This window comes from Stegodyphus dumicola, chromosome X1, assembly GCF_044657685.1.
Source record: "Stegodyphus dumicola isolate Sdum_Otavi_A_Nest chromosome X1, ASM4465768v1".
In the NCBI taxonomy this organism is placed as follows: Eukaryota; Metazoa; Arthropoda; class Arachnida; order Araneae; family Eresidae; genus Stegodyphus; species Stegodyphus dumicola.
In genome coordinates, this window is record NC_140780.1 from 17,608,697 (window position 1) to 17,636,467 (window position 27,771).

A 27,771-nucleotide genomic window follows, 5' to 3' on the forward strand; every position below is an offset into this window, starting at 1 on the left:
TCATAACAGTTTTAAGTATTTGCAATTGATTTTAACCCTTTGTGACGCACTACACTTTAAATTCGGTATTTCAACAAGAAAAGTTGTATGCAGTCTATCTAGACCTAAAGGAGTATACAGATAAAATTTTGTAAAAATTGCACTTACCGTTTCAATTCTGTGGGTGTTCCATGAGGTGGAACACTGCGCCACCAGAACTCTTAAAAGTGTGACTAAGCGAGCATTGCAGTGAAGCATGGAAATGAGTAGTAAACATGGGTGTATGCAAAGTCAAACGTTGCAAATGTCACAGGAATAGAATATCAGCAAATTTGACTCATTTAGCATTTGTGTATCTTGTACGGTCAGATAGCACTTTCGTTTTGCCATTAAAAAATAGAACACCAGCAATAGAACATAAAAAAAAAAGAAAGAAAAAAAAAACTTTCGCTAAGCCATACAAAATATATTTGTCTCAATGCCGGAAAAATCTAAGAGTAATTAAAAAGTCTCTAATGATAGAACATCTACTCCACTATATGGGGATAAAAAATAAAAAGAAATTAAATTAAAAAGTATTCCAGAGCATCGAGAACATGTTCATTTGTATATATGAAATGATAAGTAAGAGCCATCACGTTACTCAACACTAACAAATTAGCATTTGTTTATATTCTACGTTCAAAATACCTATATCGCAAAAATAAAAATAAAAAGTACCTCAAAGCATCAAGAACACGTGCATTTATTTATATCAAATGACGCAGTTAAAGAGAGATTACATTGCTCAACACCCACTCACGAATCTCCCTCTCATTCCGAAACAAAATACCAAAAATAACATTACGTAGGAATGAAGGTACACATACTTAACTTTCGATATATTTCCCCATAGCAGACAAGCAGCTACATCTAGTGGCAACAAAAAATACTAATTAAACGTTCTATCTAAAAAGTCAAATGTGGTGCACACGGCCATAGAATGAATTAAATGGCAATTCAAATATGGCACACCCAGCCGTGAGGTAATGTTCGCTGCTGATGCACATATGACACACCCGTACTGAATGGTTTAAAATGTGTTTCAGCTTTAGAACATAAACATGAACAAGAGATGAAGTTCTATTTCTATTTGTAGTACTAAGCACTTTCTATTTGTTTGATTACTAAGCACATGGAGCATCAGCTTCAGTGACCAGATCATTCATCTGTTTTCTATTAGTAAAATAGCCATTGGCACACAGGTGGCAACAAATTGCACAAATTAGCTTAGTTTCTCGATATACCCATACCAACAGTGATATATACCTCCTAGATGATTCACTATGTGTTGGGAAAGAACAAAAATAGGTTTAAATAGTTCAAATCAAGTGGTTTAATGGTATTTTAAAATTATTCTAAATGTCTAAATATAGAGTTAGATATGAAAAATCCTCTCTAAAGCGGTAGTTCACAATTCCATATCTTCTAAGCCTTCTGTGGATGTTGTCATCTTCAAGCAGAATCATTTAATATCTGTCTTTATTTATGTTTTCGAAAATACTTTTCGCCCTAGCAAGATAATTGCCAAGAGGATTGCTTCACTGTAATTATATATTCTTTCTGAAAAATTTATGAAATTTATAAAATTCATGTTAAATTTCTTGAATAATGGCAAGATTGTTCAAGAATTTTTTAAATATTTTAGCACAAAATCTGCATTGTGAAGCATCGCAGGATCGTGGGAGGATGTGTGTCCAGATACTTTAATAAATGCTTGGCATAATTTATGGCCAGCTACCTTATTTCATGGTGAGGATGATGAAGATGATAGCCGCGAGTTTGAAGGTTTTCGGATATTGGAAACCAAAGGTGAAATTTTCAAATTAATAGATTTTTTAAAGAAATGTGTTGAAGCGGTAATAAATGAAGCTAATATAGCAGAAGTTTTTCATTGTGATGACAGTACCCCAAACATCAATCAATTAGCGAACAGTGAAATCTGTAGTATGGTTCTAGATTCAGAAAATACTTCTACCCATAGTGAAGAAAGAGACAGAAAGGTTATTGAAAATGAAAAAAATTCGATTGAGCAGTTAGTTGGAATTCTCGGCAAAGCAATTCCAGGACTAAATTGGAACTTTGTAACTGAGCAAAAAATTATGTCTGTCTAAAGAATTAAAGAGAAAGTATTAGCACAAAAATCGAAGCAACTTATATTGAAAGAAATGTTTAATAAAGTAAGCAAATAAATATTAAGCATCTTTTTTGTAAATTTTGACACATTTTAGATCATAAATGCTTCATTATTTCATAAATCATGATTTCATATTTTTAATTTCTACATGCCATTTTACTAGATTTAGACTGGTGATCTAATATCCAGAAAAATCTCGAATCTGGGATCGCTGAAGTCCCGATGAACCCAGATCTCGGACTTTGTACTGTATTTCGATATGTTAATATAACATTTTTTCACATCCCTTGCCTCCCCTCCCCAAAGCAACCTAGAAATATCGATTCTTATATTTTTATTATTTGCTTCTGTGAAATTTCCAGTTTGATTTATTTGTAATTAGCATAACATTGTATGAACAAAAATGTTTTTTTTTTTTTTTTTTTTTAATATTCATAATTTATTTGTGGCTAACTTGGTAATAATTTATGTTTGTTTTTTCATTTTCATCAGATCTTAAAAAGCATCATTTATTTAGAATATGTGTAAATATTGTTAACAGGTTTTATATAATCATATTTCTATTTTAAAATAGCATGTGATCATTGAAATGAAATCTTTTAAGTACTTATGTGAAATTTTGTTATTCCAGGTTTATTCTGATCAAGTATCCCATCTTGAGTGGGAAACTATTCGTGTTAAAATGATTAAAGCAGGCACACTTGAAAAACTTGTAGAGAGTCTTACTACTGATTCTGGAGAACTTGAATCGACTTACATGAATATTTTCTTGTCAACATACAGGTCCTTTGCATCTCCAAATCAAGTATTATCGATTTTGCTAAACAGGTAAAATACTTTTCTAATACATAATTCATATGATGAATAATAATGAATAATAAATTTTCAGTATTTTAATAATGTTATGATAGTAGTCCAAAAATGGATTTTTTTCTGTATATACATTAATTTTTATTAGTAATATTTTAGAAAATATCAAATTACTGTATTGAAATATGTATGTTTTTGTATTTTTAACAAATTCGCTTGTAATTTTTTCCCTCTAAATTACTAGGTGTGATAAATGTTATCCTTAAGTATTAAATTTTTTGCATTTGCAAAATATTTATTTTATGAATCATTGAAGAAAATTTACGTAACTGCTCTTGAAAAATGTTAGCTTTTTTTGTTTGCAAATTTAAGCCTTGTGAAATAATATTGCATTAAGCTGTTGAATTGGTTGAAGTGGCATTTACAGTTTTCTATTAATAAGCACGCAACTACTTATGTTCAGGGATTTCCATAAATTGTATGAGTTTTCTATATACAGTCAAAAGTCGTTAATCCGGACTCGTCGGGACTTTGGCGATTCCGGATTATCGATTTTTCCGGATTATAGATCATCAGTTTAAATCTGGTAAGATGGCATGCATAAATTATAAAATTAAAAATATGAAACCATAATTTATGAAATAAAGAACAATTATGATCTAAAGGGTAGCAAAATTTACAAAAAAAAGCTTAATATTTATTTGTTTACTTTATACAGTTGTATACAGTTGTGGTAAGTTACCATGATACAGGCAAGTAGACATGTTTATTTTTCAAGAAAGCCCTGTAATTGTCCCAGTTAAGAAATGGAATGCCACTACAGTACAAAGTCCGTAAACCGCACTCGTCGGGTCTTCAGCGATTCCGGATTAGGGTTTTTTCTAGATTATAGATCATCAATTTAAATCTGGTAAGATGACATGCAGAAATTATACAATTAAAAATATGAAACAGTAATTTATGAAATAAAGAGCAATTATGATCTAAAGGGTATCAAAATTTGCAAAAAAACAAGACCAAAAAAAAAGCTTAATATATGTTTAAAAATATACCTGTATCGGTTAACAAGCTGCAGATGAAATTTAGTGAATGAAGTGCATTATTAAATCTCTCAAATTTTAAAATTCATTTTCTCAGTATAATTTTACAAACATATTTAATTAAGAGTTAATTTTTTTAAACTTTTTCTTAGAATCTTTAAATCGAAGCAAGTTTAGAAGTGGACAAAGATTGTTTACAGAATCAACATGAATAAACATTAAACATAGAATGCTAAATCATCTCTAAAAAATTAAAAGTGAAACTCTCAGGGGATCTTGTATGCTAGTGGTTCATTCCATGGATCTAGATCACCATCACATGAGGTGATGATGGTGATCTAGGTCCACTGAAATTGGTCTAGCTTCAATGAAACTGGCCACGTTTTCTAATGAACATTTATATTGGACATCAATAAAGGTAATCTCTGCAAATTTTTGTGTTATAATGTGTAATGGTTCAGAAGTTGGGATTTGAAAGGTTACAATGATGAAAACAGTGCAGAAATTATTTACTCTAAAAAATTTCCTGTTTCGCAAATTTGAGGAATCGAATGTCTCATCTTTTGTGAAAGTCAGACATTTTTATGAAAGTTTCTTTTCTAGATACATAAATGGCAGGTGTTTGATTTGTTTGTTTACTGCAGTAGGTGCTGCTCAATGTGACCACATGTGGCCCTGGCTGTTTTGATAACATTAAACAATGAAAAAATATCTTTAAAAACAGCAATGGAATTTATCAGGAAACATATAAGTAGATATTTTCACAGCATTTTAATAAAAAAAATACAGAAGTTTATAAAATGTTCATAATGTTTCTGAAATTATTTGCCCAGTGCTGTGCACCTGATATTACAAATGTATTCCTCAATGGAAGAGAACATACCAATGTAAAATTTTAAGCAAAAAAGCAATCGTAGTATGCCAAAGGAATTTTTTTCCCAAAGAAAAAAGTTCTGTAGAATTTTTCTGCCCCTGAAGAAGAAAAACTTGTGTCTATCATCTTCAAAATAGATAAGAGTTATTCAGACTGTATGTCAAACTAAGCTTGCTTTTTTGCATAATTTTAAATGATTGATTGATTGATTGAAATCGATGCCAAGCTGTTTGGCAACTTAGCACCTCACTTGGCAACATTTCTCTGTTACGTGGCAATTTTTATAGTATATTTTGACATTATTTGGCGAATTAAAAAATATTGTATAATTGTTTGAGCATATTAACAAAGTTGTTGATCGCTAATAAGTGATGTATTTTCTATGTTTTCGTATACAAACAGGTGGTCCTTTGGTAAATCGATAAATCCAAATGATAATATTAACTGCGACTGCATGTGACTGACTGGCTATAATGTAATCACTTTTTAATATTATAAAACCAAATTTAAAAGTTAAACACTCTCTTCTGTCTCTTTTTCATAACATGGAAAATATTTTTCTGAAATCACTGTGTATTCTGTGAATTGTGTTAACAGTTCAAGAAGGTATGTTTGTGTTTTTAAGCAATGTTTTTAACTGTAAATGTTTTTATTTATTATGTTAGGTATGAGCAGATGCATGGTGAGAATCTTGGGTTGATTGCTGAAACTAAAGAACAACATAAAAGGTAAATTATTGTAGTGTTTGGAATTTAAATTATATTCCATTTTTTAAACATATTTTTGCCCTATTTTTTATAAGTGTTTGCTGTTTTTATGCTGTTATAATCCATAATGCATCAGGTAGATGAATAATAGAGTACCTGCTTTTGCTATAGGGTTGTAGTGCTCTTGATCTGCTTTTTGGGGTATTTAGAGTGCTGGTCATTTAAAGCATTTATCTTTCTTCTCTTTCTGTTCTGTTAAATAGAAAATTTTACATTAATTTAATTGCATTGTGTTAAATAGAAAATCATTTACAAGTGCAAGGTCTCATAGTAAAACAAACAAAAATGTATGCAAATACCTTTTTTTTTTACCTGTTTACTTCTATCTGCATTTTTTTTCCTTTTTTTTTTTTTTTTTTTTTTTATCACAAAGAGACCATAGAAATCAAGTCCTGTTCTAGCAGAACTCTGGATATGGTCACTCTCTCAGCTAGTAAAGCAGCCATCTGTTGCTGTGCAAACATAGAATTCACCTTTTTACAAATTATACTATTAAATATAATTTTTTGTAATTGCATTTCTTGCGAAATAATCCAAAATGGTTTCTTTATATGTGAATAGTATTTTTTCATCACCTGCATGAAAATAAAGAACATGGAAGTGATTAATCACAATTACCGTAAAATTATGTTTGGTTTGTAGGCCATAAGATGTTCCCTCCCATTTCATTCAAGTGACTGTTTAACTTAAGTCTGTTGTTTAACTTTCACTTAAGTCTGTTACCCACTGAGTATTCCATCATGATCCAAAAATTAAAACAAATTGAATTGTTTACTACAACTTGGAATAGGAACACCCTTTTGTAAGCACTAGATTTCTGTCATGAATGAAGTCCTTTGAACATTTCTCACGAGGCACAATAAAACACTAGGAAGTCCTCTGGTTGTCAATGTTCCGCTGGTAGGATGTAGTGGATGCCTGGTGTTATGCGAGATTCTTTTGCACCAGGCCTCTACTCTTAGTAATTTGTGTAAGATGAAAGTTCATTGATCTAAAGATTCATGCATTCAAAATTTAGAACACATTCACAATGCATAGCACTATTTTCAGTCATACCATTAAGTTTTAAACTTTTGCATTTATACAACATTTTCACTTTTAACATATCAATGTACTTCTTAAATTTTAAGGGAACAGTTCACATTTACATAAGAAAACATTAACGTCTCATTAATTTTAAATATTTCAAAACATACAATAGTAACAAAAATGTTTTTGTTAATTTTCTTGTCTTCAAAGTAAGTGCTCTTTTCTTTTACATTTAAATACTACATTTCAATACAAGTCCTCTATACAAGTCCTCAGACTAAAATGTCTGTTCTTAACAGAATACTTCAACAAAACTTTGTACAATACTTTTACAATTTTCTTTAAGAACTTTTACAATGCTGTTACAAAGCTTTTACAATACTCAAGTACTTATACATTACTATTGCACAATAATTTTAGATTACTTGTGAGTAATTGAAAAACATAGTAAAAAATAATAGGTAAAACCCATTTCTCACTTGTTTGGCGATAAATTAGACCTCACATGAGGTAAAATTTCCCATTAAATTCTGCCACTTGCAGTAAAGAATGAAAAATTAGCTTGGCAAAGTAACTTACATTTTGCTGGATTTACGGTTTAATCATGCTTCCTTCAATAATGAAAAAACTTCGTGAAGGTCTTTTTGTATGTTCGTCAATAGTATTGCTTGTTATGATGATATCATATATATAAATTAAAGTGGATTTCCTGAGAACAGGGCATAAAATAATATCCATGGTGCGTTGAAAAGTTGAGGGTGCCCCGCATAGTCCTTAAGGCATATGTAAAAAACACATAACTGCCTGTTTTAGTAATAAAAGCAATTTTATTTACGTCTTCCAGTTTCATGGTTATTTGAAAATATCCTGAAGTAAGATCGAGAGTAGTCATAAATTTTGTAGATTTTATTTTCCTAATAATCTCCTCAATCACGTGTAAAGGGTAAACCGGAAATTTAGTTAAACTATTAAGTTTTGTATAATCTATAGCAAAGCGATATGCTTGGGATCTGTAGGGGATAAATTGTTCTTTTTCCTGCAGAGCACAGCAGGTCTCGAATATTCACTATTTATGGGAGTTATAATTTTATTTTTTAACATCTCTTGTATGTGTTGTTCAGTGATGGCCTCTTTCTCGTTATCATACCTGTACGGTTTCATTTTACAAGTTTCAGTTGATTTTCATTCAGTAGAATGAGTGTTCCAATCTGGATGTTCCATGGTTTATCAGAAAATAATGAAGAAAATCTACATACAATTTCTTGCAGCTTGACTCTTTCATCTTGCTTTAAAGGCTAAAGATCGATCTCTGGAATTTTTTCAGCAGCTTCCACCACCCTTGGCTCCATATCCAACATAATTGATTTACTTGAAAAATCAGCTCTTGCATTTGCGGCCCTAAGGAATTGAGTTCCCAGAATGTCATTCACCATGAAAAACAGGATTTTTAGATTTTCTTCTTTAACCTGCACGTTAAGCAACAGTTTCCTGATACACTCGCACACTTTCCCTTGAGCGGTTATTATTTCCATCATGTTATTTTTAAATAATCTTACTTTTCTAAAATATCTGTAATGAAAATTTTGATATAGGTAGTTCCTCTCTGCTCCAGTATCCACGAGTGCTTCTACGGGAATAAATATTATTTAAAAGAACCTGTATTACAGGTAATTGGGAATTTTTCATGACCACAATATTTAAATACATTTTAGAAGGATTTTTTGATGCCCAAGAGGTCTGAACCCTCAAATTCTCAGGCCTCCCCTATTCGTTTAAAAGGTGTTTTTACTCCTGATGTTTTCTGGGTACGCTGACAGGTTTTGACTTCATCCGTACCTTTTTTTGCTTGATGATGGCTTAGCTGAAAACTGTTTTCCTCCATTGCTTTTATTTCTTTCTGAGGCTGGCTGTCTGAAGAACTGCTGACTAAATCTCTGTGCTGGAAATCTTGATTCTTCTGCTATCTGCTGATTCTGAAACTATGGCTAATTTGAATATTTCTTGCAGCGTTCGAGGATTTCGGAGTTCCATGAAGTTCTGAATGGAGGGTAATATTCTTGGCAGTATGATTTCGATAATTTCACTGTTGGGTTTTTCTATTATATAGCATGTTCACAAACTTGACTTTTCGTAGGATAAATTCGGTTAGTTCTTCAATTCTCCGTTGGTAAAAGCTATATAATTTGGCTTCAAGCTTGGCACGATCTTTAACGCTTTTAGGAGTGCCCGTTTGAAATTTTTGAATGTATAGGTGAATGTATAACTTCGCCAAGTAGAAATTTACCAATTCCTTTCCACCAAGCCCCTGCCTGTCCTCAGAGGGCACTCAAGGCAATCCATTGGGTCTGCCACTTCTGAACCTTGTGGAGATATTTCTTTGTTGGCCATTTTCTTGTTGGTTCGTATTAATTCAGGCGTCAATGTAGAGTCCAGGTGGGTTAACTTCTATCTGTAGACTGGAGTAGCAGGAAACTACACAGGAGAAGGGTTTACGTACCCTTTATTAACCCTTTAAAATTTACAATTTACCTAACAAACTTTGCCTCTTCTTGGGCATTAACTGAAAGTCAGATAATTGAAATTAAAATTGAAAAGTAATTGAAAAGTTGAAATGTTTAACAAGTGATAAACTAGCTTACAGGGTTCAGTGAGATCCCGAACTTCAAACCCTTCTAAGCTAGTGGCTGCAAAGCAATACAATTAATCCACTTGTACCAGCAATGAGCAAATGTACCTACAGCAGAGACGGCAGGTACAGCCTAACTCTCCCTTTCTCATACCGAAACTCGACTTTTAACTACTCCTTCCAAATAGAAAATTTGCATTCATTCATGCGCGGTACAACATTTAACTATTCTGGCACCGACAATGAGGGGAATGAAGGCTTATAGGAAAGTTTCAAATAAAACTTTTAAAATATTAGTTAAAATAAATATAAATCCCTGCACAGTAAAGTTTTAAAACAAAGTAAATGTTAGTAAAACTTAAGTTCCTTATAATATTACTGACCTGAGATATTATTAAGGTTGTATACAACTTCAAGCTTAAAGAGCAGCAAATCTAGAATCGATTGACATGGTGAAAAAAAGAGCTTGTGTGGTGAAAGATGGAAGGACTGAGGAAAAATGCAGTGAATGCAAATGGTGCATAGTGTCAAAGACATCTATGAGGTATTTTTAAGAAATAAATAATTGAATTCATTATGAATTGATTACGAGAATTACACTGAAGAGCCAAAACTTTATGACCACGTACTTAAAAACACGTTGCCCAACATTTGGACTGAAAAACAGCTGCAACGCGCCTTGCCATAGATGCCACAAGTTCTTGGTAGACTGGAGACAGGTTGTACCAAATGTCTTAGCAGCGGTCATGCTAAAGTCTAGATATTCTGACATGGTGGTGTTTATGCTGTGAGCTGCCACTGCATGACTTCCCAAATATTCTTGTAGCTGTTGCTACATCACAAAAACACTATTTATATGTTTAAGAATAACTTTTCACTGCTGTATTTTAACAAAAAATGTTTATTACTTTTAAGACATAGATCTTTTAAAAAGATTATTATTCTAAAACATATTATTATTATTATTACTGTTGCCATTCCAGTCTACATAAAGTAGAAACAAAACGATTACATATAATTTGTAGAGGTTACTCTACTTCTCTTCCAAGGAACATAGTTGCTATACAAGGAGAAAAATAGTTGTTATTCTCACCTGAATACCTACATTGCAGTAAGCTTCATGAATACTTTTCACAAAATATGTATAAGTATTAAATCAAAAATAAATATACGACATTAAATGGTCACATAATTTTGATAACATGCTGTCAAAGGAATTCTTCTCTCACTATGTGTTGTTTTAAATTTTTAATCTTCTGTCTTTCAATTTTCATGTCTGTTTAATGGTGTGATTTGTTTCTCCTTATTTGTTAGATTTAATGAATCATCTTCACCTGAAACTGACAAATAAACTGGTTTTAATCGATCGATGGAAAGCATTTATGACCTTTCCCTTAATTCTTATTCCTAGTAGTCACTGGAGAAGGTCCTGTATAAGGGGATTTTAATGTTTTCTTGACATGATCCACGCTGACAAATACATGTAAACATGAATCTTTAATCTCCTTATGAAAAAATAATTTCTGTTTTCTTTTACATTCTCTTTTAAGTAGTTTTAATTTTTCCATTTATTTTTGTAGTTTACTGTTGAAGGTATCTGATTCTAATTTAACTTTCGGTTATTGAAAGAATTCTGGTAGCTTCAGTGATTTACCATAAACTATTTCTACAGTCGTGCATTTGCTACCATCATATAGAGATGCATGCATACCAAAGAGTAAAAGTAAGTTAGTAAAGTTTCATGCTATTTAATTAAATTGTGAGCTCTATTGGCTGTTTTTAATGATTTGTGTTGTTTTTCAATTTTTCCATTGCATCGTGGATGGTATGAAGTGGTTATTTTTATTTTAATTCCACAAATAATGCCTAACTTCTGAAAAGCACTGATCTGATTTCCTTTGTCTGTGATCACTCTGTATGGAACACCAAAGCAACAAATCCAATCAGCATAAAATGCTTTTATGGTTGTTCCTGTGACAATACACTGACTACCAATAAGTATTTGGACACCTGTGATAGAAAAGAAAAACTAACTTTATTCAAAATCAATAGTTGGTAGAGCCTCTCCACCAGAGGTAATTACAGCGTGGACCCTCCAGGGCATACTTTCCACAAGTCTTTGTATGACAGCTAGTGGTATTTTCTTCCACTCGGCTTGGAGAAGACATAGAAGTTCCTTCACCGATTTTGTATGGGTAGTGCACCCCTTAATTCGGTGATGCAACTCGTCCCAGAAGTTCAGGTCTAGACTCTGATCAGGCCAGTCCATTCGATGAACTCCACTGGCACCATACCAACCCTTGGTTAACGTCGAAACATGATAACTGGCATTGTCGTCCTGAAAGTAACGGGTCCAACCCGTAAAACTGCCACAACGTAGGAAGCACATTGTCATGCAAAATAGTGCAGTAGGCATCAGAGTTGAGCTTACCATGAATGGGGACCAAGGGTCCCAGCCCATACCAGGAGAAACAGCCCCGGACCATAATTCCACCTCCGCCGAACTTGACTGTTGGCACAATGCATTCTGGCAGGAGACATTCTCCAGGTAGACGCCAGACCCAGACCCTGCTATCCGAACGGTAAAGGGTGAACCTTGATTTGTCACTCCAAAGAACCCGTTTCCAGTAATTTACGATCCAATTTTGATGTGCTTTGCACCACATTAACCGAGCAGCGCGGTTGGACTTTGTGGTCAGAGGCTTATGGGCAGCAGCACGACCATGAAAACCAAGCAGATGTGCTTCCTTACGGATGGTATTCATTGAAACAATACTGGATGGCTGTTAAAACTCCTCGCGGATGAGGGCCATCGGTTGGGTGCGGTTCTTCCGAATTTCTGTGGACAGCACTCGGACAGCATTTCTGTGGTCTCCATCTCCCAGTTTCGTTGATCTGCCGACTCGGGGCACATTACAACAATCACCGCTCACCTTCCACTTCTTAAACACATAGGCCACTGTCGATTTTGGGTACTTCAGATCACTAGGTATGTCCCTTAAGGATCGGCCACATTTGTGATACCTGATAATTATACCTTTCTCGAAATCAGAGAGCTCCAAACTGCGAGGCACCTTCCATGCGACTAAAGCCGATGCTGTTTCCTACACGATATATACTGGCGGAGTCCGTGACGTACCTTAGGACCGCAGATATCGTCATTTGCGTAGGTGTCCAGATACTTATTGGTAGTCAGTGTATTATCTATCAGTATAACTTCCAACCAGCAATACATGTTTTGCAATATTTATTCCCGTTTGATGGAGGTTAGGGTCCTGCTATATCACTATGGACAATGCTAAGTCTTTCATCAGGTTTTTCAAATGAGTTGAATTTGGAATGTGTGTGCTGTATAATTTTATTTTTCTGACAAGTTTTAGCTTATTCTCTAACATCTTTTGTTATGTTTTTCCAAATGAACCTTGATGGTACTTGTTTCATTAATGTTTTGATGCCAGGATGTTTCTAGTCATGTATTTTGTAGTAAAAAATTCATTCAAAATGGTTGTGGTATGAGCTATCAAATGTTTAGAGTTGAAACATTACACCAGATAATTTTTCCAGAGGGTAGTTGGCATTATTCAAAATTACAATTTTTTCTACTTTTAAGTAATCTGTTGAGTTCTTCATTATTGATTTTTTTTCCATCCCAAGTTTTGTCATAATTAATGTCGGAAACGGATTAAATTCTAGACATCGAATCTGCAACAATATTATCTTTCCCAGTTATGCATTTAATATTTGTTAAAAAATGAGAAACATACTGGAGCTGTCTTAATTGTCTTGGTGATACTTAATCATTTTTGTGTCTAAATGCAAATATAAGTTACTTGTGATCTGTGAATATCATAAATTTTTGTCCTTCTAGCATATGTTTAAATTGTTCGATGTAAAGATAGATATTTAAGAATATTACTATATATTGCTCTCTCTCTCTTTATATATATGTATATGGGATTTTAAATCCATAGCTTAAAATTTTTCCTCACGCGCTGTCTAATTTTTAGCTGTTGATTGCATGATTGAAATTGGTAGAACTCTCGCCACTTTGTTTTATGAGAGGAGATGTAAGATGGTATAGATGTTGTATTAATAGCTGTAAGATGTTTTTATAGATATACAATGTTATAGATGTTCCGTTAATACATATACAGTGTTATAGATGTTGTGTTAATAGATATATATGATGTTATAGATGTTGTATTAATAGATGAACGATATTATAGATGCATTAAGGTTTCATTAAATGTGTTTTGTTTGAATATGAATCGTGATTGCCAAACAAAAGAACCCACAAAATTTGTGTCAGAACTGGGATCAAATTACAAGCAGCAAATAGAGGAATATGAAGCAATATTGGATGAAAGAAGGAATACTTCTGTTAATAGTGAAATCGGTGCATCACCTGCTCGAATTTTCAATGACGCTTCTTTTGCTATTATTGGAGATCATCATGAGGTAAAACAAAATATTAATAAGTCATCAGTTCAATTTCCATTTTCACAGTTTTCAAATGCGTATATAAATTTTAATGATATTGAAAGCTTGATTTCTAAATTTGATGGTAATCCGTATAATTTGGTTGACAAATTCATTGAAAACTTTGAGGATGTATCTAATTTGTTAAAACTAAATGAATTACAGGAACTGATATTTGCCAAAAGATCTTTAACTGGCAAAGCAAAATTATTTATTGAAAATGAAATGAAAATTAATTCGTGGAATGCAGTTAAGGCTTTATTAGTAAATGAATATGGTTTTCAATATAACTCTGCTAAGTTACATGAATTATTATCGAAATGTAAAATGCAGGAAAAAGAATCTGTATATGAATATTTTTTGGTAGTTAAAAATCTGTGTTCCAAAGGTAATATTGAAAATGCCACTTTAATTGAATATATTATTAATGGTATACACGATTCTACATTTAATAAAGCTATTCTTTATTGTTGTAAAACTTTGGCAGAATTTCAGGAAAAACTTAAGATATATGAAAAAATTAAATTAGATAATGATAAAAACAATTCCGTTAAGCCTAAATCTAAAACCAGAAGCGAACATTTTGAAACTAAAATAAAAACAAATATTTGTTGCTATAACTGCGGAAATCTTGGTCACGTGGAGAATTTATACAAAAATAGGAGCAAGAGAAAAAAATGCTTTCGTTGTAATTTATTTGGTCGCCGCAGAATGTAAAAAAAATAAGACAAATATAAAAGACCTTGCCAGAGTGAATCATATATTTGTAAAGAAGCAGTTGAATGATATGCATAAAACGGTTTTGATAAGTAATGTAGAAGTAAAAGCTCTGTTTGATACAGGAAGTGATATAAATATAGTATCAGAAAATATTCATAAAATAATTGTTCACCTAATATTAATTCTTCCAACTTGATTCTAGAAGGTTTGGTAATAATAAAGTAAAGCCTATTGAATATTTTAAAAGTTCCATATGAATTGATGATTGTGAAATTAAATCAAATATTTATGTTGTGCCTCAAGGAGCAATGAAAGAAAATGCTGTTATTGGAAATGAATTGCTTTTGCAAATGGAAATTATTATAAACAAGAACGGCATATCTATGAAAGTAGTAGAAGATCGAAACTGAATTGAATTTAATGTATATAAGTATTGATCAAGAAAATGAGTTAGATAATAGTTTGGATATTAGATTAAAGTATCTAAGTCCAAAGTAAAGCACTTAATTGAAAGTCATATTCTTAATAAAACTGAAAACCTTATAGAAGAAAGACTTTTTGTTGAAGATGAATTAAAGGAAGAGGAGTCTTGGGAAGAAAAAAAATTCTGTTAAACATGGAAAAAGAAAATTGCAAAATGTAGAGGAAAGGAAGAAGAAAAATTCCACCTAAGAAGGTTCAGGAAATCAAAGAGAGTAAAGAAAAAATTAATGATTCCAAAAAACTCACTTCGAAGAATTCTAGAAAAAGAAAGAATTCAAAATCTGAGAAATTTTTTGAAGATAATGCTTTTGCAACAGAAATATAAATAGTAAAAAAGAGTAAACAGCAAGATAAACTTCCAGCTGAAGAACTTGATCCTGGTATATCTGAAAATCTTAAAGGAAGACAAGCCGAAGGAAAATCTACTAATATTGAAATGCTTAGTATTCTAAAATATGATCAACATATTTCTTTGAGACCCAGATGTGTATCAATTATAGGTAAAGACCAACTAAAGCAGGAAAAAACTATTTTACAAATGGATTTGAATGCTCCTGAACAACAGGTTAAATCTTAGGAAAGAAAACTTTCTGTATCAGAACAGACTGTAGAAATATTACAGAAGCAACTATCAGAAGAAAAGAATGAAGTAAAAGCTGCAAAATTTCAGAAGAGAGCCAAAGATAAAATCCTGTCTGAGAAAGAAAATGAAGTTCAAAATGTTAAATTAAACATGCAAGAAATGCTAGCTTTTGAAAAAGATTGCATAAGGGAAATTATGGAGAAGAGATTATTTGCTAAACAAGCAGAATTGGAAAGAAAAATGTTTATCACTCATGAAGAATTTCGTCAGTTGCAAGAAGCTCTTAATGCTGATGATTGGAAACATTATGAATACCTATGTGATGCTGATGTTGTTCGAACACCATCTAGTGCGACTTCAACATCAACTTACAAATCAACTAAACGTAAGACAATGTCATATAAGAGGCGTAAATCTTTCCTTGAAGAATCTTCTGTCTCCAAAAGAAGATTTTCTAAAGTAATATCTGCTGTTAATTTTAAGTCTGGATTAAGCAAATAGAATGCTTCTAATTTTCAAGCAGGTACTGATTATACTTCTAGAAAAGAAAGCATTAAAGAAATAATTGACACAGAAATTCAAAATAGTTTTGAAACTTACCGAGCAGAGCTCCGGAAAGATGTGAAAAAACAAATGTTTAAGGTACAAGAAGAAAATAAGAAAACGTATAACTTTCGAAGACGTTCTTCAAAATGTTATAAAGTTAATCATTTAGTGGCAATCAAAAGAACGCAATTTGGACCAAACATTAAGTTAAAATCAAAGCATTTAGGCTTGTCTAAGATTGTCCAAATAAAGAATAATGAGTCTTATGATGTTGTAAAAGAAGGACATCATGAAGGACCCACTAAAACAAGTACATGCGCTGAATATATAAAACAGTGGACTTAAGCAGAAGATTTATAAAATAATACTGATTATGGCGTTTTAAACCTGCCGTGACAGAACTGATAATCGAACTGTGATTTTTCAGATGAAATAAGCTTTTCCAAAAATGTTAAAGATTGAAGATATTTTTCGTTTTAGATGAAATATAGAAGGGATTGTTGACGCTGTTATAGTTGCAAAGATGAAGGTCAATTAAGATGTTTCCTTTCAATATCGTCCTTAGCACACAATCTTCCCCTCTCCGTATTTCTTTTCAGGTTTCAGCTTATTCATGATGATAGTTCTTTTACCGCAGACAACAAAGATGGAAGATGACTAATGATTTATGTTGTCAAGAGTAGAATAACGTCGTCAAGGTCGACGCATAACAGGAAGGCCGAATATGGGATTTTAAATCCATAGCTTAAAATTTTTCCTCGTGCGCTGTCTAATTTTTAGCTGTTGACTGCATGAGTGAAATTGATAGAACACTCGCCACTTTGTTTTATGAGAGGAGATGTAAGATGATATAGATGTTGTATTAATAGCTGTAAGATGTTGTTTTATAGATATACGATGTTATAAATGTTGCGTTAATACATATACGATGTTATAGATATTGTGTTAATAGATATATACGATGTTTCAGATGTTTTATTAATAGATGAACGATATTATAGATATATTAATGTTTCATTAAATGTGTTTTGTTTGAACAGGGTTCGTAGGGGTCCTTATAAGTGCTTATAAGTCCTTATATTTGAAAATAAAATATAAAAGCCCCTATACGTGCTTACTTTTTCTTTAAAGCCCTTATTTTTTTGTTTTTAGTGCTTATTTTTTGCTTTCAGTGCTTTTTTTTTAAATGAAAGAGCAATTTTTCCCCCTAACGAAGCCGAAACTAAATAAACAACTTTTCTTCCTAATATGGAATGTCAGATGGTGAATCATACTCCCGGAAATAGCTTTTCCCCATTTTTCTGCATTAACATAACCTTTGGTCTGCACGGAGAGTACAGACAGGTGCCCGTCGTTCTGTTGGTCAAAGAATTGCGAAAGCAGTTGAAAATTCCGGTACATTCGGCATTCTTTTCCTCCCACCCAAATACTACACACGTTTGAATTTCTATCAAGATCTTAATAATTTGCATTCTCGTTCCGCTTGGTCAGTTCATATTCGTGTTTATTATGATCGTTATGCTTATATTATGAGCATATGTATGAATGTTTATAATAACATAGTTGCAGTAACTGCTGAAGTATAGTAAACTTCCAAAAATGGTTGTGTTCTAACACAGATTAGCTTTCTAAGGAATAATATTCGGAATGGCTTAAATAAAGGGAAAGTAATTTAATAGTCAAAATAATTTCATTTTTTTGGCCAATACATTATACAGTACGAATGTTGGGAGGTCCTTTTTCCGCAAAATCTCAAATATTGAAACTGTTATAGTTCGCTGCAAAACAAGCAACGGACTTTTTTTTTTTTTTTTTTTTTTTTTTTTTTTTTTTTTTTTTTTTTGGTCACTTTCCAATCTGGATTGAATAGGACTAAAAGTTCTGCGGTCTACTAACCCAAGCGAAGGATGATTCTATTCCGGAAATTTAGCGCAGGCTATTGAAAATCAGAATGAAAAACACCCCAGATTGGTAAGTCTCTTTCTTTTCCTTTCTTTAGTTCTTTATTCTCCCAATACCGGCAGCTGTTGAATCCGATTGCGTAATATCATGTAGGGAAGAATTACTGCGCACGTATTGCGCAATAACGTTTGCGATATTTTGCAGAGATAATTAATTTTGATGTTCGGTCCCAGATTTGTTTATGAACACTTAAAAGAGTTTTCCTGTGCTTGCAGAGCAGAATATTTTTCTGTTCCGTTAACTAACGGAACTTGCACATATCGAAATGTCAAAAGCATTTATTTAGCGGAAAAATCTAAAGAACGGGTACAGTCTATCCCCCTCCGCTCCTCTTTCTCAAGTTCACTCCGCTGTCCGAATATTCGCCAATTTTCAAGTATGCGGGTAGATAAGCTTTTACTGTTAAAGGATGACTGCATGACGCAAATTTCCGTCTTCTGATTTCAGAAATGTTCGTTTTTTTAATTTAAATTACTTTGTTTGCAATATCTGTTAATCCCTTCGCGCCGACTGTCACGTATACGTGCCAGCAACGAACACTCTTACCTACCGGCCGACACGCAGGCGTGCCAGAGGATTGTTCCATTCTCTACCGACTGTCACGTATTTGTGCCAGTACTTTGGAACGTTTTTCAAACTATGATTTCTGCCACAAGATGGCACTGTATGTCCATATGGTTTCAGATACATGTAAATTTGACCTTCTACTCGAAATGAGAGAAGCATGACTCACATACACGTGTTTTTGATTATATAAACAAACGGGGAAATAAATGTTTCCGAATGGCGTGATTTATGACGTCTCTTTAAATCGCACTTTATTCGCACGTGGTAGTTGTTTACTGTAAGTAGAGAAGTTTTATTTGCTCTAAAGCGTTGGGTATTTCGGTTTGCAGTTCAGTTTTTAGAAAATAATTAGATCTTGTTAGACGCGAATTCTTTGTTTTTACCGTTGCAATGTCGAAGCGTCGAAAATGTTTAACAGAGCATGAAATAGCAGAAATGATGCAAAATATTTCAGATATTGATTCTGAAATTCTGATATTGATTCTGAAAGATTAACTGAAAGACATTTTCCAAAACTTTGTTCAGAAGTGACTGATAAGAAAATGAGACGACGATGCTTCGTTTGTTCACATTCCCGGAAAAATCCTCCAAAACGGCAAATGAGTTATTACGAGTGCAAGGAATGTAACGTAGGACTGTGTGTAGATCCCTGTTTTCAAATTTTTCATACGAAAAGAGAATTTTAAGTAATATATTTAGTTTTCAGATGTATAATGTTAAAATTCATAAAATGGTGAGTAATTAAAATAAAATGTGTAAAATATGCATTTAAACAAGAAATAAGGTAATTAAAGTATATATATAAAAATATTTATAAAGCATAAGCCGTTTAAATACTCTATAGAGCATTATTAAACAATGCGTTGATACTTCGGAAATTTCATGGATTTAGGCTTAGTAGCAAAAAAGCCCCCGACCCTGGAGAGACGCTCGCGTAAGGCACTGCCGGCCTCAGCGATAAGCGCGCGTTTTCGCTACCCGGCTCGAAGGAATTAAGGGAAAACTGATATACGATGAAAATTTAGAAAATGTTCTGAATTTAGATTTAAATTAGTTAAATATCAATGAGAGTGGAAAAATAAATTGTATTTATTATTAAGTTCCAAGCGAATAGAATAAATATGCCTTATTATTATTTATTTCCTCTATTTTGAACTGAAATTTCATCATTAAACCTTGTAATATAATTTAGTTCTGCATAGTTTTTTTTCTCTCATTGTAAACTAGTTCTGTAAATTGAACTGTTATTCAAAATTTAAAAAAAAAGTAATTATTTTCCATGGTTGAGGTAATGCTTATTCTCTCTTAATAAATACTGCATTTCTCATATTTTAAATTACGAGTCTAATTTTTAAGGTTATGCAGTTGTGTATAATGCAATTAAACGGGTGCTTATTTTTTTTTCTTAAAATGTGCTTGAAAAGTGCTTATAGGTGCTTATTTTTTTAACTAAAATGTGGCTATGAACCCTGTTGAACATGTATTGTGATTGCCAAACAAAAGAACCCACACATATATATATAGCCTTTTTTGATACTTCTACTAAATTTATATTAGGAGATAATATAATCAATATTTCTTTAATAAAGAAATTATTATATATATATATTAAAAGTTCTCGATCAAATTTGCTATAAGCTTCTGGAGTGTCACTGAACTTTTTGGAATAGAATGCTATTGGTTTCCATTGTCTTCATATTGCTGTAGAACATATCCAATTGCAAAATTAGAGGTATCTGTACATAAAGCTAATGGATTAAGAAAGGTTAATGAAACAGCAATGGCTAAATCTTTGCATTTTGCAAAGACTTCTTTGCTTCTGTACATGGAGATTCCCTTCGATTTTTTTTTTTAATCTTTTAAATATTTAAATATTCATTTAAGAGAAGCTTGGCTGTTAGCTTCATCTTTTAAGTATCTTCTATAAAAGTAAATCATTCCTAAAAATTAACGAAGTTCATGAATAGTTTTAGGAAATTTTTAATTTGTTATAGCTTGTGCTTTTTCCGGAAAAAGTTTTGAGCCATTTGGTGTTATCAAATATCCTAGAAATTTTATTTTGTTCACTCCAATGCTTGATTCTGATTCGTTGATGCGTAAACCATAGTGTTGAGTTCTATGAAATATTTCTGTAAGATGTTTTCTATGCTGTTTCTCAGTTTCTGACCCTATTAGGATGCCATCCAAATACTAAAATGTATAGTCCTCTGAAAATTGTATAAATCTTTGAAAAGTGGAGGGGCCATTCCTTAAGCCAAAACTCATTACATTAAATTCAAAAAGTGCAAATGGTGGTGTTGTCACTGTTTTTTTTGTTTATCTTCTTCTGCTAATCGAATCTGGTAATAGGTTTTAAGTAAATCAAGTTTAGAAAATATCTTCTTGCCTTTCAAAATGGGTTGGAAGTCCAATTCTGGGTAAAGGATAGCGATCTGGTAGTGTGAGATATCATTTAAGCGGTGATAATCTCTGCATGGTCTCCGAGTGCCATCTGATTTCTTAACTAAATGAAGTGGGCTTGCCCATCGTGATTTTGAAGGTCTGATAATACCATTTTCAAGCATAAGGCATTCTTGTTTGGCTATTTCTAATCTTTTAGGATCTAACCATCTTGCTTTTGAATAAACTGGTTTGCCATTAGTAGCTGTGCAATGCTCAGCATTGTGTTTGTTTTAGAAATCAGTAAACTAGGTTTTGTTAATTCCAAAAATTGTGTCAGAATGTCATAAAATTTATCATTTTTGTTTAAGGTTCTTATTTCATCGGCTGATGATGTAATTGCACCAGCAATGCTCAGTTTAGTTACACCATTAGTTAATTTAGTTTTTGTTTTTAATATGAATTAATAAGTTAAACCAGTTAAGGAAATCTGCACCCAGTATATCCTTAGTGATTTTGCCTATGATAAATGGCCACTGAAAATTATGGCGAAGACCCAAATCAAGAGTTGAAATTTTGTGTCCGAATCATGGGGTTTCAGTACAATTTGCAGCATAAAGTTTAAAATTGCCGCTTATTTTTCATTGTACATGGCTGGAATTAGACTTACATCGACACCACTGTCAACCATTTGGCTTGTAATGGAAATGGAGCTCTACAATCTGCCATTCCAACGAAATATCTTTTCCAAGTAACTGTGAAATGGTAATTTGCGATGCACTCAAATTCTTAAGTTGAATGAGCCTCATAAATGTGGATACATGAATGTGAGTACCTCATTTATGAAAACATGTCAAAAATCTTATGAGCTATGGTTAGCTAATTTATCAATACTTTCATCACTAACCACCAGTATATGTTTAATATTGTGCGGCAATTTTTCAATACTATGTTTGAAGTATCATTGGTTGCCAAAGGTTTGATTTTTTGTAATAGATGTCTTGGTTCATGTCTCCCATTTCCAGTGCCTATGAAAAGGCTTCTGATTTGTTTGTTTTTACTTTGAATACATTCAATAAATGCTCTTTTGCTGATGAATATTTATTTTTTGACTTATCAGTTATTATGCCCCAAATAGTTTCTATATATTTAGCTTCTATTTGTGAGACAGTGTGGCTAACTTTGGTAGTTTCATTAGTTATAACACAAAGTTTTAAATTGTACTTCTATCTGATAAAACCAATTCCTGGCTTATCTCTCTGAAAGGGAGGAATTTTTACTCCTACCCTCTAAAAAATTAGCACCATTTGACTAGTTTTTTGTCTTCTCACTATTTGCCATAATATTTATCATTGTTAACTCGGGTCACCAATAAATGTAATGGTTGTTATATCACAAAAACGCTACTTATGTGTTTAAGAATAACTTTTCACTACTATATTTTAACGAAAATTATTTATTACTTTTACATAAAGTGATAGAAATAAAATGATTACATATCATTTGTAGAGGTTACATGTTCTGTGGGGTTGAGATCCACTTAAGTAGCCAGGACAAAAATGAGATGAAGAGGAAACATAGAGGATGCTACAACTGTCTATTCATTAACGCATTGTGCAGAGGTCATACAAAGTCGAGATATTCTGACATGATGGTGTTTGAGCTGTGAGCTGTAACTTCATGACATCCCAAGTGTGCTCTATTGAGTTAAGATCCGGTGAGTTAGGTGGCCAGGGCATTAATTTGAATTCATCCTTATCCTCCTCGAACTACTCCAGCACATTTTCAGCCTTGTGACATGGGACGTTGTCCTGCTGGAAGATTTCATTTCTGTTTGGAAAGACAAATGCCACATAAGGGTGCAGAAGTTATCTTCAGATAGTCTGCAGCTTTCTCAGTCTGTCCTACCACAACTAAGAGTCCCAGAACCGCCCATGGGAATGTACACCAAAGTATAATATAATACCACCATCAGCAGCCTGTGTATGACCTGCTGCTGGTGGGGGGAGCAACTGTTTGCCTGGAAGACGGTGTACCCCGACATGACCATTGATGTGATGAATGAGAAATGATTCATCCAACTAGGCAACTGTCTTCCACTTACATCCATGGTCCAGTCTCAATATACCTGTGCCCACTGTAGGCATAGCTGACAATGATGCTTGGTCAGCAGAGACACACAAGTGGGACGTCTGCTGGGCAGTCCCATATCCAACAATGTCTGCTGAACTGTGTGTTCTGAAACACTTCCACTTGCACCTGCACTGTATTGGGCTGTCTGCTGAGTGATTGTCTGGTGCCAGTTTTGCTGTACCGAGCGGAACAGTCACTGATATCCTTTTCCTTTGATGATACATGGGCATCCAACACTTTGGTGTCTACTGTTGGTTTCACAGTCATTTATGCACTTTGCATAAATATTAATGATGGCGTATCATTGAAAAATCTAGTAGTCGTGCAGTATCGGAGATAATGTTGGAGTGCAGGGCTTCTTTGTATCTTAACAACTTTGAGGTCATAAAGGAATATATTGAACCTTAGCTGTAGCATGTGTAAAAAAGATTGATTTCTTAATTAATTTGTAGCTGGACTGCACCTGAAGAACCTGGAACTTCAAGAAATAAATTTTTAAGTGTGTATGAGAGAATAATGAAACATCTATTTGAACCATTACAGTTCTGATATCAGACTGCTTGCATGATCAACAAGCAAGTAACTGGACAATGCCAATCATAGAAATGGATTATAACATGATATGCATGAAGCTTTGCTTCTTTGGCATTTTAGTGACCTATTCTTGTAGAAATTGACATTTGCCGTGCCAGTTCTGTGCAGTAACTTCTTTAGTAAAGACAACAATCTGTTTTTAAGATCCTGCAGCATTTCTTCTAGCAGTTTGATATCCTCACTCATGCATATCTAGCAGTTTTACTATTGTTTCCACTGGAGATTTCTTTACTTCTTTACTCTTCAATTGGAGAAGTTGCTTTATTTTAAAATAGTTTAAAAGCATATTGATTTTTCAGAATTAGCAAGAAATTACATGGAAAATGTTGGTTAGATTATCCCAAAATTCTTAGTTTTTGTAAGAACAAACAAGTTGACCATTGATCACATTTAAGTTTTCTTTTTATGTGTTGTCTGATAGTAGTATTCCTATTCTGCCTTTGTGTGTGAATTTATTCTAATTCTCTTTTCAGAACACTCGAGAAAGTATTGTTAGTATGGCTTGATATGTATTCCGAAGATTTTTTTGAGCCACCACAATTTTTAAGCCTTCTGAAAATTAAGGAATTTGCTGGGAAGTATGTTGCTGGAAGTGTTTTAGACCTTCGAGCTAAGCATAGATTGTTAAAGTACAAGAAAGCTACAGAGGAAGGTACAGTTGTTTCGAACATATTTACAATATTTAAAAATAGTCAGTTTCAAAATTTTAACTCTCTGTGTTACATCTATATATTTTTGAAAATTAATGCAAAATATTTAATAGAAATCTTAAAAATACAGTGGATTTAAAAACTAGATTTCAAAATTTTGCCCAAATTTTATTTTTAATTAAGTTTTACACTAAAATTAAATAAAACTTAAATTCCTTTTGTTTCCTTTTTACTTATTTTCTTCAGGTGTAAGACTAATAATGCAAGCTGTTGTAAGTAATGCAATTGGTGTGAGCTTTAAGCATTTATTGTGTTTAGTCCAACTATGATCTGATTTTAAGCAGTCTTAAAGAACTAATTTCCATAATATTTTAGGCAAATTCTTTCATTAATTTGTAATATGCCGACATGTGAAAAATGTGAATGTTTATATGCTTAACACATGAAGCGCCGAGCTTTCTCCCTACCTAGAAGCGCCAATGGCAGTCAAAGTGACTGCTCAGTGAATTAAATGTATATATCAAAATGTAAATGCTTTATAATCCTTTTAAGAATGTTAATTATAGTTCTTTAAGAGCTTCCTTAAATAGCAGATTATTTTTAATAATAAATAAATATTTTATTATAAATTTCAACATACCATTAATAAAACACATTTTATAGCTTTTTGCAATTTTTACACAGCACAACTTTTTCAATACTGGAAGTGCATTTTCCACACACATAATATGAACACTTTTTACACATCTCACTTGTTTTGTTCTTGTTACAAAGTCCAATATGGCACTGATGTCTTTTCTTTGAGTCTATTGTTAGAGTTGAAATTTCCTGGGGAAATGTTGTGCTTTTTCTTTTGTTTAAATGAAGCTCTCTTAAGCCCTCTGCTAATTGAAATAGGAAGCTGTGCCTTGTAATATTTTTATCACTCAGTTTATGGTAGATAAGGTAGGCATTCGTTCCTGCTAAATCTAGTATATTATACAAAACATGAACAGACCATCTACGGGAAGCAGCTCAAACAGAATATTTATGCATCATCTGGTCAAGGATATCAACTCCACATTTGGTTTTGTTGTAGAACTCTACTGTTTCTGAAAGTTTCTTCTTATTTTGTGAGTCTACATTTACATTTGGATTTAAGGTACTAAGTAGTAGGACATTTTTATTCCTTTTTCCCTGATAGACTGTCAGTGTAGTTTCACCATTCTTTAGCAAAACTGTTTCAAACAGCCCAGTTTTTGATTTCCTTACCTCATGCAGAAATTTTTTTCGATGTCTTCTTACTGTACCCACAAAACTTGTGCTTTTCATTCTAAGTTTTTTAGTTAATGATAGTGAGGAAAAATAATTGTCCACAGTAAAATTTCTACCTGAATTCAGATAACGGCTTAGAAGACGCATCACTATATTTTCAGAAAGACTTTCAGTTTCACTTCTCAATGTATCTTTTCTAAGATATGGAAAAGCATTGCACATAAACTTCGTGTCTACATCTACTACCATCCAAAATTTGATACTGAATTTGTCTGGTTTATTCAGCATATGCTAAATAAACTTACACTTGGCTTTGGATGGAAATAACTGCTCATCTGCAACTAAATTTTCTCCTGGCTTATAGGAAATCACACAATTCTGCATAAATTCCAAATATCTGAAAAAAGTGCAAACTTATCACTTTCTAAATGCTGTGTCCTAGTTGACTTTGAGTCAAATCTTGGATATTTCATAATATCTCAAAAACAATTGCGAGATATTTTATCTTGAAAAAAAGAAGGACCCCTGTTTATTATTCTACAAAAAATCATAATCCATATCATTGCAACCATATACTCCTCTTGCATACATGATAGCAATAAAAACACCAAGCCCCTCTAAAGGTATCGCTCTCCAATTTTCTTCATTATTCAAAACTGCCTCTGTTTCTGTGCACTTTTTAATATGGCATAACATCGATTCATCCTCAAATAACCTCCAAGCACTTGGCACATTGTCTCCGACATTTCTTTTTGCATGAAACTTTGGACCTGGCATTTCTTTTAGCACATTTTGAGCTCCATATTTCCCAATTGTAGTTTGGGAAGGAGATGTCACAGTCCATGAGGTTCCATTTTTCGAGACACATATAGAACCTTCTTCGTGGTTTTGGAAAAGACTTCTTCCCCATGCATATTTGGAATTAGGTAAATCCTCTTTGATCCTGTACCTTGTACATTAGTAAAACCTAAAAAAAAAAAAAAAAAAAAAAAAAAAAAAAAAGTATATCTGTGTTTTTGACAATAAATGATTCATTATGTTTTAAAAAATTTCAAATACATAAGAAATTATCAAAAAAATATTAAAAAAATAAATAAATAACAATACATAAACAAAAATATTTCTTACCTATTTCAGCTGATGTGGACGCCGCAATTATTGATGACGAAATGTTTGCTGCGGAAATATCGATGGGCTGAGAATCTTGGCCCAACAATTGCTCCTCTGTACTCTCTTTCAGAATCACTAGAACTATCATTTCCCTCAAAGTTTTGTGGAGGCTCGTATTCCATCTCATCATCAGTATTATGTTCTTCAACATCGGATTCATTTTCAGATAATTCCTGTTAAATTTGTACATTTTCTCTTGGACTCGGATGTAGCGGGCTCCGAGCTGCCATTACAGTGCACTTGAAAGAATGAAATGCCACAAAACATAAACTGACTCAACTACTGTAAACTAATGGCTATAACATTTTGCCAAGGAGGGGTGCTGTTGACAGGAAGGCGGGGAAGAGGGGAAGTATTTTCTATGTAAATAAACAGAGAATGCAAAGGAATGTGTAGGCCAGATCTTTTTCCAAGAAATGGTGTTTTCTTTGAGCGAAATAACAAGATAAATCTACCCAGTATTACTAGAAGTCAATATGACTGCTTGTGGTGCTTTTAGGTATAACTAATATCTTTGTTAATTTTCTTCGATTCATATTTGGTACCAATAATTTTCGAATTTTTTTGGGAAAATACAAAAATATGCGACTTCTTAAAATAAAGGGATTTTTTAGGAATCCACAGTGAAATGCCGAAAACAGTCAAAATGACTGCTCTGTCACTTCAAGTGTTAAAGAAATACTTCCATGTAGCACTAAAGTTATCTGCATCCTATATGTGGTTGTTGCAGATGCTAAGAAAATATGAGTGCTTTTCTCTTCATGAGAAAATTTTATTAAATGAAAAAGTATCTTCCATAAAATATGATTTTTATTAAAAAAATACTGTGAAAATTTGTATAATCTTGTAACAGACATATCACATTATACTTGGATCTTAAAACTTGTAGTAAATAAGCAAGTACCCTGTACTCTATGATATGTGTTTATCTTTATGTGTAAATTTGTGTT

General features: G+C 32.7%; 1 protein-coding gene across 6 annotated transcripts in view; it reads left to right on the forward strand.

Annotated features, from left to right (window-relative positions):
* Rgl (Ral guanine nucleotide dissociation stimulator-like) overlaps positions 1-27,771 on the forward strand; it is a 165,657-nt gene that overhangs the window by 42,660 nt on the left and 95,226 nt on the right. For 4 of the 6 annotated variants that reach the window (XM_035357166.2, XM_035357162.2, XM_035357165.2 and 1 more), the window contains exons 3-5: positions 2,787-2,983; positions 5,545-5,607; positions 24,221-24,399. In XM_035357166.2, coding sequence (XP_035213057.1) covers positions 2,787-2,983; positions 5,545-5,607; positions 24,221-24,399 — 439 coding nt within the window. Of the gene's footprint in view, positions 1-1,702; positions 1,831-2,786; positions 2,984-5,544; positions 5,608-17,986; positions 18,084-24,220; positions 24,400-27,771 lie in introns of those variants that run through there. The other 2 variants (XM_085807888.1, XM_035357167.2) reach the window with 2 other exon arrangements.